At 58.5% G+C, this 18041-nt stretch overlaps 1 protein-coding gene across 1 annotated transcript; it reads right to left on the reverse strand.

The window, feature by feature from the left end:
- Positions 1-534: 534 nt before the first annotated feature.
- Positions 535-15801, reverse strand: STAC2 (SH3 and cysteine rich domain 2). The gene is made up of 11 exons (XM_029074534.1): positions 15299-15801; positions 7763-8066; positions 7154-7251; positions 6511-6595; positions 5875-5987; positions 5380-5452; positions 5224-5285; positions 4966-5063; positions 4440-4491; positions 3883-4020; positions 535-2562 (listed from the first exon to the last, which is right to left on the reverse strand). Exons 1-11 carry the CDS (start codon positions 15389-15391, stop codon positions 2458-2460), a joined length of 1221 nt encoding a protein of 406 aa, XP_028930367.1. The 5' UTR covers positions 15392-15801; the 3' UTR covers positions 535-2457.
- Positions 15802-18041: the final 2240 nt, after the last annotated feature.

Genomic DNA, 18041 nt, shown 5'->3' on the forward strand with positions numbered 1-18041 from the left:
GTTGAATCCAATCTCCCCAGTCCCACCCCAAAAGCCTTCACCATGACCCTCAAGATGGGATCTCTGAAGCCGGGCCCAGTCGCTTCCACATAATAACAGGGGTATTTGTGAAGCGGTTACTATGTGCCAGGCACTGTTCCAAGCACAAACTAATCAGGTTGGACACAGTGTCCCACTCTGGGCTAACAGTTTGAATCCCCATTTCACAGTTGAGGAAAATGAGGGGCAGAGAAGTGAAGTGACTTGCCCAAGGTCACACAGCAGACAAGTGGCAGAGCCGGGACTGGAACCGGGCTCCTTCTGACACCCGGGCCTGCGCTCTATCCATTAGGCCACGCCGCTTCATTCATAAATTTTTTCAGTCGTATTTATTGAGTGCTTACCTTGCGCTTATATAGCCCCATCCAGCCTCTGCCCCCTTTTCACTCTGTGGACTCACCCCCTCCACTCTCCCAGTACCCCTGCCCCTCTCCCCCATATACCACCCGATCCCTGCCCCTCTACCCCCAAAGCTAGAGTCAAAAAGAACCAAACTCAGATAGGGAAACGTTTAATCTGGAGGTGTTGGGAAGGGGCCTGAAGGTGCCCAAGGGGGTGGTGGGCCCCGGCCCCGTCATGCAGCCTCTATGTACAGTGGGCATTGCGCCCGCCCCGGGGGGTATTGCTGGGGCAGTCGCATGGCAGCAAACAGGGCAGAGAGGTCTGACTTCCCCCTCCACTAAGGGAGTGGGGGAGGGGTCAGTGGCTTGGAGCTGTGCTCTGTGGGAGCAGCCATACCCGGAGGTGGCTTAGGCTGGCGTGATGCAGGGCGTGGCCAAAGGGGCAGGGTGTGGGCATTGACTTCAAAGGGCCTAGGGTGGAGATGGCACGCGTCCACCGGATGTGATCTGGAAGGGACCATTTTTAAGTCCCCCAATCTCATGGACCATTCCCCTCGAGACTCATGGGGGTGGCTTTAATTAGGGCCGACGCCTTCCCCGTGCCCTGTCTCCCAACTTCATCACTTTCCACCAGGGGGGTTGGGTGTGGAGGGGGTGGGGGGGGATTGTAGCCAGAAAATTGGCTCCAGAAAGAGCGCCAAAGTCTCCTTCCTGCCTGACAGACCCTCAGAGGTGCCATTCCTGGGGACATGCCCAGTGGGCCCAGGGCCATTCCCCCGCCAACCTGAAACGATGCTCCTTGGACGGTGAGTGCTTTCTCCCACTCCTTCGCCGGCCTGTCAGAGAGAATTTCTCATCCTGGGGGAGGCATCTTGACTCAGTGACCATCCCCAAGACGGTCACCGTGACGGTGGCCGTGACCATTTCCGTGACGGTTTCCATGACCTTCTCCTTGACCATCGCCTTTCTGACCACGCCGTGCTCCTTGTAACGGGGTGGTTCCGGATTGTCCCAGCGGGACGCCCGGCGGCTTCTGATGCGGTTCTGCCAGTGGCGGTATTGGGGCCGACCCTCTGGACCCCCGGCTGTCGCCGTTCACATCCTGCTCGTAGGAAGACCTCTCCTAACTGCAGAGGGCTGATTCTGGTCCCGACTCCAGTCGCTGTGGAGTAATCGACGCCGAGGTCCCCCAGGGATTAAAGGCCTATTTTTTTTTTTGTATGTTTCTCCTCCTCGTTGTAATGGAATTGTTTTGGCGGAGAAGTGGTTGTTCCAACGAAGGAACGGTGTCCTAATCGTCAGAGGCTTGTTCTCGTTGTGGCCCTGGGCTGGTATAGACGGACGATCGCCCTGGGGTCTTTGCGGGGGAGATTTCTGACTGGGAGCTGGTGGGGGGGTTGGCCGCTCTGACTGGGACCCCTCCCCTCAACAGGAGGGCAGCCTCCGTTTTCAAGTATGGGGAGAGACCCCCCCCCCTCAACCCACAACAGATGATTCCTGAGAATTAGTGACTGAGAGGAAGGGGCCGGCTGGGAGAGCCAGGGCAGAGGGGACCCATGAGGGAGGAGTGTTGAGTGGCTGAGGGGAACCATCTTGTTCTTCCCCTCCCTCCCCAGGGCCTTCTCCCAGGCCGCCAGTGAAAATAAACACACACACACATACACACACACCCGCAAACGCACACGCAGATGGCTTGTGGTGGAGGTGGGGGCGAGGGCCAGACGTGCGAGGGTGATTTCGGTGGTGGCAGTGGTGCAGGGGTGCGGAGCCGGGCAAGCCGTGGTGAGATTCAGCGTTCGGCTCCCGCCGCCGTGAAGTCTCCACTCAGCTCAGCAGCAGGCATGGAGGGGGACGGGGAGGGCCTCGTTGGCACGGGGTGAGAGGGCAATCCGAACCATCTATGGGACCCCCGACCCGCTTTTACCCACCCTGAGAAACAGAAGCTACAGTGCCAGGCTCAGGGTCCCCAGCCCAGGGGAACAGGGGGAAACGGAGCACCCGGCCGGAGCTCCGGGAAGGGGTCACGGGGGGCTGTCCCTTGCTCCCCTACCCCTCGTCCCCGCCCCCGGGCCCACTCTCAGATCTCGGCCAGGACGTCGGTGGGCACCAGCCCGCGTTTCTTCCCGCTGGTGACGCGGATGAAGCCGTCGGCATCTTTGCCCTTGCCTGCGCCCACGCAGATCTGGGTGGAGATGGGGGGAGGGGTGTCAGGGGAGGGTGTCCGCTGGTGGGCACAGCACCCATTTTGCCAGGGGCCTGGTGGGGGTGACTGCCCACTTAGGGCGGGCCTGGCCTGACCCTCCTGGCCGCCGGCCCGCTTCCTGGAGTCAGTGAGGTCTTCCCAATCTGGGATCATTCCGGCCATCCCGCTATTCCCAAGCAGGTTGACCCTGTCCCCAACCTACTGGCTAGAGCACGGGCCTTGGAGCCAGAAGGATCAGGGTTCTAATCCCAGCTCTGCCACATGTCTGCTGTGTGACCTTTCCTTTCACTTCTCTGGGCCTCAGTTACCTCATCTGTAAAATGGGGATTGAGACTGTGAGACCCATATGGGACAGGGACTGTGTCCAACCTGATTAGCTTGAGTCTACCCCAGTGCTTAGAACAGTGCTTGGTACATACCTTAGTGACACTTAAAAAGCACCATAATTATTAAGGAAGGAGCATGACCTAGTGGAAAGAGCCCGGGCTTGGGAGTCAGAGGACGTGAGTTCTAATCCCGGCTCCACCACTTGTCTGCTGTGTGACCTTGGGCAAGTCACTTCACTTTTCTGGGCCTCAGGGACCTCATTTGTAAAATAGGGATTAAGAATGTGAGCCCCATATGGGACAGGCATATGTCCAAACTGATTACCTTGTATCTATCCCAGTGCTTAAAATAATGCTTGGCACATAGTAAACCCTTAACAAATACCATAATAATAATCTCCCAGGCTGCACAATCCCCTGCCTCCCCAAAGAAGTCTTCTGACCCCACCAGGATGGAAGTCCTTCCTACTGTCTAACCTCCATCTCTACTGCTGCAGTCTTATTCAACAGCCTGACCCTCACTTCCCACGCCTACAGAATCCACCCTGGCCCCCAGACTTCTTCAAGAAGGTTGCGGAGAAGCCCTCTGGATTTTTGGGGGATTACTGGAAGTCTGGGCAGCGTGGCTCACTGGAAAGAGCCCGGGCTTGGAAGTCAGAGGTCATGGGTTCGAATCCCAGCTCTGCCACTTGTCAGCTGTGTGACTGCAGGCAAGTCACTTCACCTCTCTGTGCCTCAGTTATCTCATCTGTAAAATGGGGATTAACTGTGAGCCTCACATGGGACAACCTGATTACCCTGTATCTACCCCAGCGCTTAGAACAGTGCTCTGCACATAGTAAGCGCTTAACAAGTACCAACATTATTAACCGGGTCCCTGACTCTGAATGCTCAGAGCGTGCCTGAGTTCCTGGGGTTGGGAGAGTGGGGTGGGGAGGGGACGGGGAGGGGGCGAGGGGCAGAGGGTGCCCACCTGGCTCTCCTTGAGGCTCATGTGTCCCTGCTCCTTGTTGCCAGGGTACGGCTGGCAGCAGCGCCACACGGTCTCCCCGGGTCGGACCCGCTGCACGAAGTTCGCCGGGAAGAAGCCGACCCGGTCGCCGATCTTGCCCTGCCAACGGCGGGGAGGGGGCCGGAGGTGGGGTCACCTGTGCCCACTCTCTCCTCAGCAGCCCCACAGGCCAGGGAATCCTGATACGGAGGCTGGCACCTCAAGGGCCCGAGAAGGACACCGGTGGAGGGGGGCAAGTTCGGTGCTCGGCCCAAGCAGAGCTCTGCCCGCCTGGAGCTGGGAATGAGCAGGCAGCAAGGAAGTCTGTGCCCAGAATGGCACAGTGGTGTCATTGTAAAGGTGGCACCCAGAACACATCAATGGGGTCTACCCTTGAACCCTGCTTCTGCTGCTTAGGCTGAGGATCACAGTGAGCAGGGGGTGCCCTGGGGCATGGGGCTGAGGGTACCGTGTGTGCCATCCCTGCCCCCTCCACAGAGTCCTAGACCTTGCCCTGCCCTGGCCCTTCCTCCACTCACCTTCCACCAGTCTTCGTTGGAATCATCCACCAGTAAGATCCGGTCTCCCGGCCTGCACGCAAGGAAAGAACGGGATGTGGTGGGGTCTGAGGTACAGCAGAAGGGCACCCTCCCCTCCAGGAACGGCCTGCCCTCCCAACCCCCACCACAAGGACTCTGGGGTCAGTACCCTTCAAATGTCTTATGGTGCCCTGGGGTGGTCTTGCCCACTGATACCCCCCAAGAGCATGGGCTTGAGAGTCAGGGGTCGTGGGTTCTAATCCCAGCTCCGCCACTTGTCTGCTGTGTGATCTTGGGCAATCGCTTCACTTCTCTGGACCTCAATTACTTCATTTGTAAAATGGGGATTAAGACTGTGAACCCCAGGTGGGACAACCTGATTACCTTTTTTCTACCCCTGTGCTTAGTACAGTGCTTGGACCATAGTAAGTGCTTAACAACTACCTTAATTATTATTATTATGATTATCTGGGCAGAAAGGAGCTCAGGGTTGGAGAGGGCAGTGCCCAGACCCCCCAGAACTTACTGCAGAGCCAAGTCGTTGTGCTCCTGAGGGAGGAACTTGTAGAGGGCGACGTAAGAATACATGGGCACTCCCTCCTTCTGCAGGGGGCCACGGGAGAGCTGGCATGGGTAAGACAGATGGGTGTAGGAGTCAGAGGCGGGCACTGGACGGGGGAGGGAGCCACAGGCCTCCCCCTACCCGCCACCCCTGTCCGATGGGCTCTCTCTCCCACTCTGGGCACCAGTGATGCCCACCCTCAGTGCCCTCACACCGACTCACCTGCTGCCCTGGGTTCTTCTCTTCTGGGCCCGAAGTTTCACTCTCTGTAGTGGGCTGGAAGACTGGGAGAGGGTGAGAGCAGGAATGAGAAGCTTATGCCTTGGAGAGAGTCTGCGGTCTCCCCTCACCCCCCCCCCTTTGCTCTCCGCTACTCACCGTTGTCAGCGGGACCCTCCTCGGAGCTCCGGATGCTGCTCTCCCCGTCCTCTGCCAACTCGTCTCTTTCACTCTGGGGACCGAGACCCCCAAGGGAAAAGATAGAACAGAATTTCTCCCCCTCTAGACTGTAAACTCATCGTGGGCAGGGAATGTGCCTGCCACACTGTACTCGTTCCAGCGCTTAGTACAGTACTCTGCACACAGTAAGCACTTAATAAATACGATTGACTGAGCAAACTTCACCCACTGCTTTGTGCCCAAACCCCTTGCCCCTCAATTCCATCCCCCTGCCTCTCTGCCCCTCTCCCTCAGCACCCCCTACTCCTCACCCCGGGTTCTCTTGACCCTTTCCCTCAGCCCCCCGCCCCTCTTTCTCAACCCCTCTCCTTGGTCTCCCTGTTCATCTCTCCCACTCCCCCCGCCCCTCTCCCCAATCCACCCTACCCTCTCCCCAATCCCCCTGCCCTCTCCCCACAAGGCACAGGGCTGTACCAGGCTCCTGGTGGGCGACTCAGAGGCGCTGCTGAAGCTGGAACGGTTCATCAGGGCCAGGGAGGTGCCGTAGCGCAGCGTCTCATATATGGGATCGACCTTCCCGCTGGCACCTGCAGAGATGCCACCTTCACAGCTCTAGCATCGTCCTCGGTCCCCAGCCGGCTGCCCCAGTCCTGCCTTTCTTACTCCTGGGGCCAGCACCCCCAGGGCAGGAGTGGAGAGGTGCCAGGGTGCCAGGGGGCCAATGCCAGTGCTCGTCAGGGGATTAGAATAATAGTAATAATAATAATTGTGGCATTTGTTAAGTCCTTAATATGTGAAAAGCACTGTAGTGAATACAAACAAATCAGGTTGGGCACAGTCCCTGTCTCACATGGGGCTCACAATCCCCATTTTACAGAAGAGGGAGCTGAGGTCCAGAGAACTGAAGTGACTCCCCCAAGGCCACGCAGCAGATAAGTGGTAGAGCCGAGATTAGAAATCATGACCTTCTGATTCCCAGGCCCCGTGCTCTATCCATTATACCACGCTGCTTCCCTTAAGAGATTCCCAAGAGATTGCCGCCCAACAACTTGGGAGACTGAGGCAACCCTCCCCTCTGGGGCCCTCAGAGGGCAAGGCAGGGGTACTCACCTGTGGGTGGAGACTCCCGGATGCAGGCGGGCGGAGGCTCGTGGATCAGGAGCGGGGAGCTGAAGTTGCGGCGGAAGGAGGAAGACTGGAGGGAGCAGAGATGGGCATCAGGGCCCATGTGGCTGGCAGACAAGCGGAAACAGCCTCTCCATCTCTCCCTCCCCCCACCCACGGCAGGGCCAGCTGGCGATAATAATGGCCACAGCGATGGTATTTAATAAGCACCCTCCAATAAGCCCTGGCTAGCTTCCAGATAATCCGATTGGATACATTCCCCATCCTGGTCTGTGGGAGCAGTGAGAGCATTATACAGAGGAGCAAAGCGGGGCCCAGAGAGGTCCCATGATTTGCCCAAGGTCACACAGCGGGCCGGTAGCGGAGCTGGGAGTGGAATCCAGGTCTCCCGGCTCCCCGTCCCGGCCTCTTTTCAGTAGACCGTGCTGCCTCCCGACCCCATCCCTCGACAGGCAAACCTCCGAGCTGTGGCTGCTACACAGCTGTTGTATTGCACTTTCCCAAGGGCTTAGTACATTACTCTGTACCGGTTAAGTGCTCAATAAATACGATTGAATGAATGAACGAATGATCGGCCCCAGCCAGAAGCGGCGCCCTTAGGATGCCCCCTGGATAGGGGCCCACTCACCGTCTTGCCCGGGCATTGCTGATGAGAGATCTCTTCCGAACACCAGAGGTGGACACTGACCTTGCATAGTTTACAGCGAAGACCCTGCTTGGAGTTTCCTGTGGAAAAGCGGGGAGGGACGAGTGGGGGGCACCAGTGAGAGCCCCCCCAACCCCTAGGCCGGGCAGGAGTGGGATGGAGGTGCGGCAATGGGGCTGGGGGTCCTGCGGTGGGCTCTCGTCAGTGCCGGACGTAGATCCGTGTTGGGCCCCCTTGTACCCTCTGGTCATAATTATAATAACTACAATACTTGTAAAGCACAGACCATGTGCAAAGCACGATTCTAAGCACTGGGGAAGATACCAGTTAATCAGGTTGGACACAGTCCCCGTCCTACATGGGGTTCACACTTTAAAAATCCCATTTTTTACAGATGAGGGAACCGAGGCCCAGAGAAGTGAAGTGGCTGGCCCAAGGTCTCGCACAACAGACATAGGGCAGAGCGGGGATTAAAGCCCATGACCTTCTGACTTCTGTACTCTATCCACCACTCCATGCTGCTTCTCTGCCTAAGTGGTCTGTGCCCTCCCCGACCCCGCTGTGCCCTCCCCGGGGGCACCTGGTTCTTACCTACGATGAGCTGGTGGCACAGCTGACAGGGGCTGGCCCTCTTGAAGACGTACTCCTGGAAGCCGTGCGTCCGCATGGGCTTGAGGGGGGCCAGGGGCCGTTGGGAGGAGCTGGGGGAGCGGGTAGGAGCGGACAGGGCCTCCTCGGCAGGGGGCACCGGCGAGGGCGGGGGCAGCGGGGTGGGAGGGGTCAGCAGGACCTCGGTGGGCACCTTGAGGTCGCTGTTGGAGCGTAGGAAGAAATTCTCGACGCTCTTGCTGCGGAGCAGAGTCTTGAGGGACAGCGAGCGCTTGAACCTCTGGAGCTGGGGGACGGAGGAGGGGCGAGAAAAGTTGGGGGGCAGAGAGGATGCCATGAAGCCCCCTCCGGGAGACTGGCGGGAGGCAGGATATCTCCAGAGAGCACACCTGCTTGCCGACTGGCACGGTGTCCAGTGACGTCTGTTTATTGTTATTTTGTCCTCTCCCAAACGATTAGTAGCGTGCTCTGCCCACAGCAAGTGCTCAATAAATACAAATAACTATGTGACTGAGTAGAGCCCCTGGGTCTCTCATGCCAGGGGCCCGAGAAGTGGGATTTGGGGGTTCCGGAGAACTCAGATTCCTCTCCCCAGATAAGCTCCGAGGAGGGAGGGAGAGGCCGGGCTGTTGCTGGGGGAGCAAAAAGCAGATGCCCTGATCCTTCCTTCCCTCCTTTCTTCCCTCCACCTTCAGCTGGGTCCGATTTTCTCCTCTGGGGCAATGGAGAGGAGGGTGTGTATTCTGGATCAGAGGTGAGGAGAGGGCATTCATTCCTTCATTCATTCAATCGTACCTATTAAGTGCTTACTGTGCGCAGAGCACTGTACAAAGCGCTTGGGAAAGTACAATACAATAATAAACAGTGACATTCCCTGCCCACAGTGAGCTCGCAGTATACAGGGGAGTAATTATTATGGTATCTGTTAAGCACAGAGGCACTTACTAAACGCTAGGGTGGATAAAAGCCAATCAGATTGGACGCAGTCCCTCTCCCGCATAGGGTTCACAGTCTTAATTCCCACTTTACAGATGAGGTAACCGAGGCACAGAGGAAGTGAAATCACTGCCCAACCCCACAGAGCAGACAAGTGGATGAGTCGGGGTGTATGTGTGTGGGGCGGGGGGCGGAGGGAGGGGAGGGTTGTGTGTGTGTGCCGTTATGGGCGGGGAGCATGTCTGCTAATCCTAATGCACTGTACTCCCCCAAGTGCTCAGTACAATGCTCGGCACATAGTAAGCGTTCAGTAGATACTATTGGTTGATTGCCTCTGACAATCAGTTGCAAGACAATAAGTGCTCGAAAAATATGATTGGTTGACTAAGGCAGACAGGTCCTAGCTGGCTTCGCCCCTGCCCCTTGCCAGGGCAGTGCTGTGCCAAGTTGTCATATCTCTGGGGCTCCAGGGGCATGGGGCCGGGGCAGATACCAGTCCAGGCAGAGGGAGAGGCCAAGGCCCCAGGCCCCTCCAGCCCTTTCCAGTTGGTAGAGACGGGCCAGGCAGAGGGTGGTCCCTCAGTCGCCAACCTCGTGGTCCCACCCTGCCAAGCGAGGTGCCAGCCGTCAACCAGGCCGCTTCAGGAGCAGGGCCGCAAACGGGAAGGAGAGGGATGGCTGGGGGATGGCGGGGGCTGGGGGGGGGGGGGGGCATCTAACTTGCTTAGGGCTGCCAACTGCAAAACCAGGCCCTGGAGGGATGTGGGCATGCCCGTTGTGGCATTTCCCAGCCCCGCCAGCTGCTGCCTGCTTCCCGGATGGCAGATCCGGGGCTGGACCAGGACCAGGACCAAGGCTGGGGGGCCCAAGGACCCACTTCCCCCTGCTCACATCCTGCTGAGTTCCACAGACTCCCTCCTGTGGCTTCTGGTTGGCAACTGGAGGACACACACAGAGCACACAAACGCACACAAACATCACATCGCATCAGACATGCACATACGCACACAGAAGCACGCACTTAGACGCACAAACATGCACCACATTCACACAATCACAAACATGCACGCACGTCGAGAGGCCCAGCTTGGACTCCCTGCTCCGCCACTGGGCCGCAGTGTGACTGTGGAGAAGTTACTTAGCCTCTCTGGTCCCCCCAGTTTCCTGCTCTTTCTAATGGGGAAAAGATCCCTGCTCTCCCACCCGCCGAGACTGGGAGCTCCTTCTGTGGGTCAGGCACTGTTCCTGTCTGGATTATCCTGTACCTCCCCAACCCCACCCCGAAGAGCTTAACACAGTCCACCTCAACACTTAGCATAGAGTGAGCGCTTAGTAAACAGCATTAGTATTAGCAGAGGGGCGCTTGCAGGGGGAAGAGGAAGGCAGAAACGATGAGCTCGTGGTGGGCACGAAATGTGTCTGTTTATTGTTGAATTGTACTCTCCCAAGCGCTTAGTACAGTGCTCTGCACACAGTAAGCTCTCCATAAATGCGATTGAATAAATACGAGTGAACGAAAGAATGAAATGTCTTCTCTAATCAAGTTTCCCGGCCACCTGCCCCAGGACAGTTTCCTAAACAAAACGTCCCCATGGAGCTGGCACGGTGGAGCCCTCTGGCACCAGTCTGGCACCTGGAGGGGGCAGAACAGGACTCAGCATCCCTGCCAGCTGGGCGCCGTGCCCGCCTGCTCCAGAAATCCCTGGCTCAGCTGCCGGCCACGGCTCCTTGTACGAGTCCCTCCCTCGGGCCCTTTGCCCTCTCCCCTTCTTCCCCACACAATCTGGAAAGAACAGGAGGGCAGGACCCAGCAATGCCCACCAGGCTGCTCGCTTCAGGCCCTGGCAGTGTCCATCTCGGTTTCCCCAGAGAGAGGGGGGAAGAATTGTTCTGATCGGCCAGCTGGCAAAACCCTACCCTGGATCTGAAGTTTCCTCCCCTGGCAGGTCCACCCAGCCCTGGCTCCTCCGAGCCTCTCTCCCGGCCCTTCCTGCCTGGCCCTGGCTACTGGGTCATCGACTTCAGCATCGTCCAACCAGCTCAGCTCTATCCCCTCTCTAGACAGCTGCTGTAGCTGCTTGTCGTTACTCCAAAAATAATAATATAATAATAATGGTACTTGTTAAGCGCTTACTATGTGCCAAGCTCTGTTCTAAGCACTGGGGTAGGTGCCAATTAATCAGGCTGGACATGGTCCCTGTCCCACAGGGGGCTCAGAGTACTCGTGCCCATTTTACAGTTGAGGTAACTGAGGGACAGAGAAGGAAAGCGACTCGCCCGGGTTCACAGAGCAGAGAAGTGGCAAAGCCAGGATTAGAATCCAGGTCCTTCTGACTCCCAGGCCTGTGCTCTATCCACTGAGCCACACTGCTTCTCATGCTGCTAGAGCTGCTGTTGCTTTTGCGGCTGCTGCCGCAGCCCCCACTTCTACTTCTGCTAATAATAATAATTACGGCATTTGTTAAGCGCTCACTACGTGGCAGGCACTGTTCTAAGCACTAGGGTGGATACAAACAGATGGTTGGACACGGTCCCTGGGCCACGTGGGGCTCACAGTCTCAATCCCCCTTTTCCAGAGGAGGGAACCGAGGCCCCGAGAAGGGAAGCCACTTGCCCCAGGTCACACAGCAGATGAGTGGCGGAGGCGGGATTAGAACCCATGACCTTCCGCCTCCCAGGCCCGAGCTCTATCCACTAGGCCGCGCTGCTTCTGCTGTCGTGTTTGCGGCTGCCGTCGGGGTGCAGCAGCTGGGGGTTGAGTGGGCGGCACAGCAGCGGCCCCGGAGATGGCTGACTCAGGCATCGGCTCGGGCTCAGAGCACCCCCAACCCACCCGCTCTGAGAGCTGGGTGAGGGGTGACCACTTTCAAGCCACCTGGGTGGTGGGGGGCTAAGGGGGGACCCCTAGGATGGAGCTCAGCAGAGGCCGCCGCAGCTTCCGTCGCTATAGACGAAGCCTCGCCTCCGGGCTAGGTGGGGGCAGAAGAGGGGAGCATGGGTCTGGCAGGCAGAAGGCACCTGTCTGCCGTGTGACCTTGGGTGAGTCACTTCATTTCTCTGGGACTCAGTTACCTCATCTGGAAAATGGGGATTGAGACTGTAAGCCCCATATGGGACAGGGACTGTGTCCAGCTCGATCTGTCTGTATCCACCCTCGTGCTTAGTTCAGTGTCTGGCACATAATAAGTGCTTAACAAATACCATCGGCATCGCCCCAGTATCATCTCCAGAAGAAGAATAGGTACTGGAGCCCTGGTGCCTATCCTGGTGCCCTCCCAGGCACCAGCCCAGTTGCCTCTGCTGTGCCCACCCTAACCCTGGGGACCTCAAATGCTCGTTCATCCCTGGGACCTCTGCCCTCACTGCCGCTCTCCCCTGGGGTCAGACAGATGGACACTAAGCTAGGCACTGGGATCCTTCCCTGCTAATAATCATGACAATAATCACGGTATTTGTTAAGCACTTACCATGTGCCAAGCACTGTTCTAAATGCCGGGGAAGACACAAGGTAATCAGATTGTCCCACGCGGGGCTCACAGTCTTAATCCCCATTTTACAGATGAGGTTACTGAGGCATAGGGAAGTTAAATGGCTTGCCTAAGGTCACACAGCAGACAAGCTTTGGAGCCGGGATTAGAACCCAGGTCCTCCGACTCCCAAGCCCTGGCTCTTGCCACTAAGCCACGCTGCTTCTCTAAGCAACCGAGCAACCTAAGCAACCTGGGCTGGTGGTTATGAAAGGTCAGACCTCGGTGGGCCGAAGGGGAGGGCAGTAGAACCTGTGCTGGTAATAATTCTAATAACCATCATGATATTTGTTAAGCACTTTCTATGTGCCAAGGACTGTACTAAGCACTGGGGTAGATACAAGACAATTAGGTGGGACACCGTCCCTGTCCCACCTGGGGCTCACAGACTAAGTAGGAGGGAGAACAGGTATTGGATCCCCACTTTACAGATGAGGTAACTGAGGCACAGAGAAGTGAAGTGACTTGCCCAAGGACTCAAAGCAGGCAAGCGGCAGGCAGAGCTGGGATTAGAAGCGTGGTTTAGTGGCAAGAGCCCGGGCTTGGGAGTCAGAGGACGTGGATTCTAATTCCGGCTCCGCCGCTTGCCTGCCGTGTGACCTCGGGCAAGTCACTTCACTTCTCTGTGCCTCAGTTACCTCATCTGTAAAATGGGGGTAAAACTGTGAGCCCCACCTGGGACAACCTGATTACCCTTATCTACCCCAGCGTTTAGGACAGTGCTTGGCACATCGTAAGCGCTTAACAAATTCCATCGTTATTATTATTAGAACCCAGATCTTCTGACACTTTCCAGCAGGGGCTCTTTCCACTAAGCCATACTGTTTCTGGGGAGAGAGGCCAGGGCAGAGGGGCGAAGGGGGGGAGCAGGGAGGATGGCCAGGAGTAGGAGTGAAAACTGAGTCTGTTCTACTAACCCCCTCCTTCTCCCCTCCCCATCCCCTCCTCCCTTTTCCCCTGCCCTCCTCTCCCGCACCCCCTTTCTCTCCTCCGCCTCCCTTCTCTCCCCAGTTCCCCCCAACCGCCCCCATTTCTCTCTCCTCCGCCTTCCTCCCCTCCATCTCCTTCTCCTCCACCCCGTCCCCTCCGTCGTCCCCCCTTCTCTCCACCCTCCTCCCTTCAGCCCATCTCCTCAGCTCTGCTGAGGCGGCTGGCTGGCGGAATGCTGAGGTGGCATCCTCACCGCAGCCTGAGCGCCCTCCGTCTCCTCTCCCCTCCCCCTGCCACCAGCTCCTAAGGTAACTCCACTCGTGGCGCCTGGCACCTGGCACCTCGGCCCCTCCGCCCTGCCCAGCACCCTGGGTGCCCAACCCGGAAAGTCTCCGCCTCCTCATCCACACTCCCCGGTCCCTTCACCAAACCACGGAGGGCTTCACCCTCCTTGGGTAGAGGCCGAGGGTGGCGGAGGGCAAGGTTGGACTGAATCCTGACGGCACAGCCTGTATATGGTGGGGGGTTCCAGTGGGCAGCCCCCTCCCCCCAACCCGCTCCCCCGGCTTGGAGAGTGAGGAAGAAATGGGCTCCCGGGGCCCTCGACCTTGACTTAACCTTTGCTCCGTGGAGTTTGGGGTTGGTTTGAGAGGATGGGGATGGTCCGGGCCACGACCGTGTTGGGGGCTGGAGTCGGGGGCACCAGTCCCATCTCCCGGGGGGCGGTTTAAAGTTCTCACCCTCCCACCCACCCCTGCGGCCTCTCATCTCCATGACCTCCAACCCTACAGGCTCTCCAACCCTCCCCGTCCAGATCTTTTGTAGCCCCACAAACCCTCCCCAGCCCCGGAGGGACCCCTGGAAGGGAGGGTGGGGTTGGGGCCGGGCAGGGCCCACGTCCCGGGCAGCAGGGGGGCAGCTTCGGCCGCTCCCATCCACCCCCGCACTCCCGGCTTCCTGCGGCGTACGTAGGCCCGAGCGCAGCCACAGGGGAGTAGGAGGGCCACCCCTGGCCCCCTCTTCCTCTCTATTCCTCTACTAGCCAGGAGAAACACCACTCTTTCTGACTAGTTGGCCACCACTTCTACCGGCTGAGAGTGTCCTGGGGCTGAGGACCCAGGGGGGCTGATTCTCCGCCCCCGGTCAGTACGGACAGGCCCGGGGTTCCCAGAGACTCAGCTAGGCGGGCCAAATTTCCCCCCAGACCTAAAACCCCCACCCTCTGGCCTGTCCTGAACAGGCCCTGCAAACCCAAGCAGTCTCCGAGGGCTGCGGCCCGGAGCAAAAGCCACACACGCGTGCACACACACACGCACAGGCACGGGGGGTGGGGGCTCGAGGGGACAGAGACAGTGACCGGGAGGGACAGACGGAGCCCGGCCTGAGAGCTAGAGGGAAGGAGCCGGACGGGCAGAGACGCAACACAGGCTGTAAACGCCGGCCGAGAAGTGGGGGGACCACCGAGGGGCAGGGAGTGAGGGGTGCAAGGAGAGACGCGAGTCAAACTCACACGTACACAAACACACACACACACACACAAACATCCGCAGAAAAGCGAACATACTCGCACATACACGCACAAAACACACACACGCACGCACATCTCTCATTTCTCCCCACTCCGCAACGAGTCGCTCCAACAAAGGAGAACGGTGACAACCTCCATCCCTACACGCTCTAACACACAGACACCCCCACCCCCACACAAACACACACACACCCAGGGGGGACCCTCCGGGCCGGTGGGGGGCGGGGGCCGCCTTGCCCTCTCCCCCCCGCCCCCTCTCCGAGGATGATCCCAGCTCACGCTGGACAGCGCCTTAATGCGCGTGTACATGTGTGCACGCTCATGTGTATATGTGCGTGGGGGTGTGCGTACACGCGTGCCCTCGCTCGCACAGCGTGCAGAGAAGAGTTTCTGCCAAGCCCTTCGATTGCGACACGGCCAACGGGTCGGGACAGCGCGGGGAGAAAGGGGCCGGGGTCACGGGGTCGAAGGGGGGCAGGGGGAGGCGGGACGCGGGGAAATAAAGGCCCACCCCCCACCCAGCCCCCCACCCCCATCCACCCCCCATCCCCCGGCCCAGCGGGAGGGTGGGGGCGGGGGGCGCGACCCCGAAGTTACCTTGGTCTCCTGGAGGGTGGGGAGGGTCCCGGGGATGGGGTGGACGACCCCCGTGTCCTCGGACTCCTTCTCCTTCTCGTGCTTTTCCGTCATGCTGCCCGCAGCCGCAACCCGCAAAGGGGGGGCTCAGCACTCCCGGAACCCTGGAATCCCTTTCCCCCCGCACACCCTAGGGACCCTCCACTCCCTCCCCAGGATCCCCTTCCCCTCCCAAAAGCCCCCTCCCAACCCACCAACGCTGCAGGTCCGGGGCAATAAGGCGAAAGAAGGAAATGAATGAGCAATTAGGGGAGAGGGGAAGGAGGAGGAGATTGGACCTCCCGCCCCCCGAACCTCGCCCCCAGATAGAGACGACCCCCCTCCCCCAAATTGGGAGGTGGGGAGAGAGGGGCGCTGGCAGGTCCCGCGGGGCTCTCGGGCGGGACCGGCCGTCTGCCGGGGACCGGACTCCCGGACGCCTTGGTCCTGGCCGTCCCCGCTCCGGCTCTCGCCGCCCAACTTTGATTTAGGGGGTCGCCCGGCTCCGCCCCCCTTTCCCACCCCCTTCCCCCCCAGCCTCCCTTAATTTAAGCAAATCAGGCCCGTCCCCCCCATTGGCTGCCGAGCCTGCCGCGGGGCGGAGCTTGCGGGGAAAGGTAAGCGGGGAGGGGGCCGGAATTATCATTTTTTTAATTCATTCCTCCAATCGTATTTATTGAGCATTTACGTGTGCAGAGCACGGGACTGAGGGCTTGGAAGGTACGACTCAGAAACAGACAGAGGCAATCCCCGCCCAACGACGGGCTCGCGGTCTCAAGGAATAACGGTCTTTGTTAATAGAAGGTGATCAGGTTGCCCCAAGTGGGGCTCACGGTCTTCATCCCCATTTTACAGGTGAGGGAACTGAGGGCCAGAGAAGTGAAGCGACTTGCCCAAAGTCACCCCGCTGACAAGTGGCGGAGCCGGGATTAGAACCCACGACCTCCGACTCCCAAGCCCCGTCTCTTTCCACTGAGCCATGGTGCTTCTCCAATAATGGCATTTGCTAATGCTGATAGTATTTGGTTAAGCGCTTACCATGTGCCAAGCGCTATTCACTCATTCATTCAATCGTATTTATTGAGCGCTGACTATGTGCAGAGCACTGTACTAAGCGCTTGGAATGTACAATTCGGCAACAGATAGAGACAATCCCTGCCCGATGATGGGCTCACAGTTCTAAGCACTGAGGTCGATAGAAGGTGATCAGGTGGTCCCACGTGGGGCTCACAGTGTTAATCCCCATTTTCCAGATGAGGGAACTGAGGTACAGTCAAGTGAGTTGTCCAAAGTCACACAGTCGACAAGGGGCGGAGGCAGGATTCGAACTCAAGTCCCCCGACTCCCAAGCCCGTTTTCTTGCCACTAGGCCATGCTGGAACCCCGGCTGGGGCGGTGGGCGGTGGGTGATAGGATGAAGGAGAGAAGGGGTCCGGTGCCCGGGAGGCCCGTGGAGCCGTCGGAGTGGGCCTCCCGGATATTGGGTGGGGTTGGGGGGGGCTGTCCACCGCTGGATCTGGGGGCCAGTGGGCTGGGTGGCCCTCATCCGGCTGCCCAACCTCTCTGCACCTCAGTTTCCCTTTTCTGTCCCTTTCCGTATCCTGACCGGAGAGGGAGAAGTCTCAATCTTTGAGTTCCAGAGAGGGGGAAAAGAAAAGTCAGAGAAGCATTGTGACTTAGTGGAAAGAGCACCAGTTTGGGAGTCAGAGGACATGAGTTCTAATCCTTACTCTGCCACTTGCCAGCTGTGTGACCTTGGGCAAGCCGCTTAGCTTCTCTGTGCCTTAGTTACCTCACCTGGAAAATGGGCATTAAGACTGTGAGCCCCACGTGGGTCAACCTGATTACCTCGTATCTACCCCAATGCTTAGAACAGTACTTGGCACATCGTAAGCATTGATCAAATACCATAATTATTATTAATTATTAAATACGCTTCAAATGCCCTCTCTCTCCCTTCCTCCCTCCGTCTGTCCCCTCTTTGGATCCGGTCTGCCCTCCAGATAACCTCCCCTCCCGAAAGAACGCCTTCCCCCCGAAAAGAGCTCCCACCTTCCCAAGGTGCCACTGTCCTTCTTCCTGAGGTGCCTGGGGAGGGGCCTCTGCGGTTTTCTTCCTTGATCCTGTCCCAGGGCTCATCCTCCTGTCTCCCCCTGCCTCCCCCGGGCCAGGCGATGGGGGACTCGGCAGTTACCAGGTCTCGAATCACCAGGTCTCGAATTCCTGCTTCTTCCCCAGCTTCGTTGACTCCTGGCTATGGGAAAGGTTCCAGGCTGCTCCTGGGGGTGTGGCAAGGTGGCAGTGGGGTTTGGGGGAGCCTAGGAGGTGGGAATGGGGGAGACCCTCCTCCCCCACCCACAGATTCTCACCCCATTCCGTGCTGCCTCTCCCGCTCCTCCTTATCTCCACTGCCCCATCTCCCTGGTGACCTCATCATCCCCCTCCTGCCCTGTTTCCTGCCTCAACCTGGAGATTTATTGGCAAACAGGGAACTGGGACAAGGATGGAGGCTCGAGGATGCCAGGGATGAGAGCCAGATCTTTACCCATCAGCAGACTCACTTCCCCCTCTTCCCCCTTCTTGTTCTGCTTTGCCCCTGGAGTGGGGGAGGGACTGGGCTGGCAGGGACATGGGTTCCGAGGTCTCCTCACCAGGCTGCCCTTCCCCCAGCCCTGTGGACAGAGGGTCTTCCCACCGCTGTCATTACTCTAACCCACCCCTCCTT

This window comes from Ornithorhynchus anatinus, chromosome 11, assembly GCF_004115215.2.
Source record: "Ornithorhynchus anatinus isolate Pmale09 chromosome 11, mOrnAna1.pri.v4, whole genome shotgun sequence".
NCBI lineage: Eukaryota > Metazoa > Chordata > Mammalia > Monotremata > Ornithorhynchidae > Ornithorhynchus > Ornithorhynchus anatinus.

Coding starts and splice junctions, on each gene's coding strand:
- STAC2 (XM_029074534.1), bottom strand. CDS start 15,391: ATGACGGAAAAGCACGAGAAGGAGAAGGAGTCCGAGGACACGGGGGTC. Junction 5,064..5,223: donor AGAAGAACCCAGGGCAGCAG/GTGAGTCGGTGT, acceptor TACCCATGCCAG/CTCTCCCGTGGCCCCCTGCA. Junction 4,492..4,965: donor CACAACGACTTGGCTCTGCA/GTAAGTTCTGGG, acceptor CCTTGCGTGCAG/GCCGGGAGACCGGATCTTAC.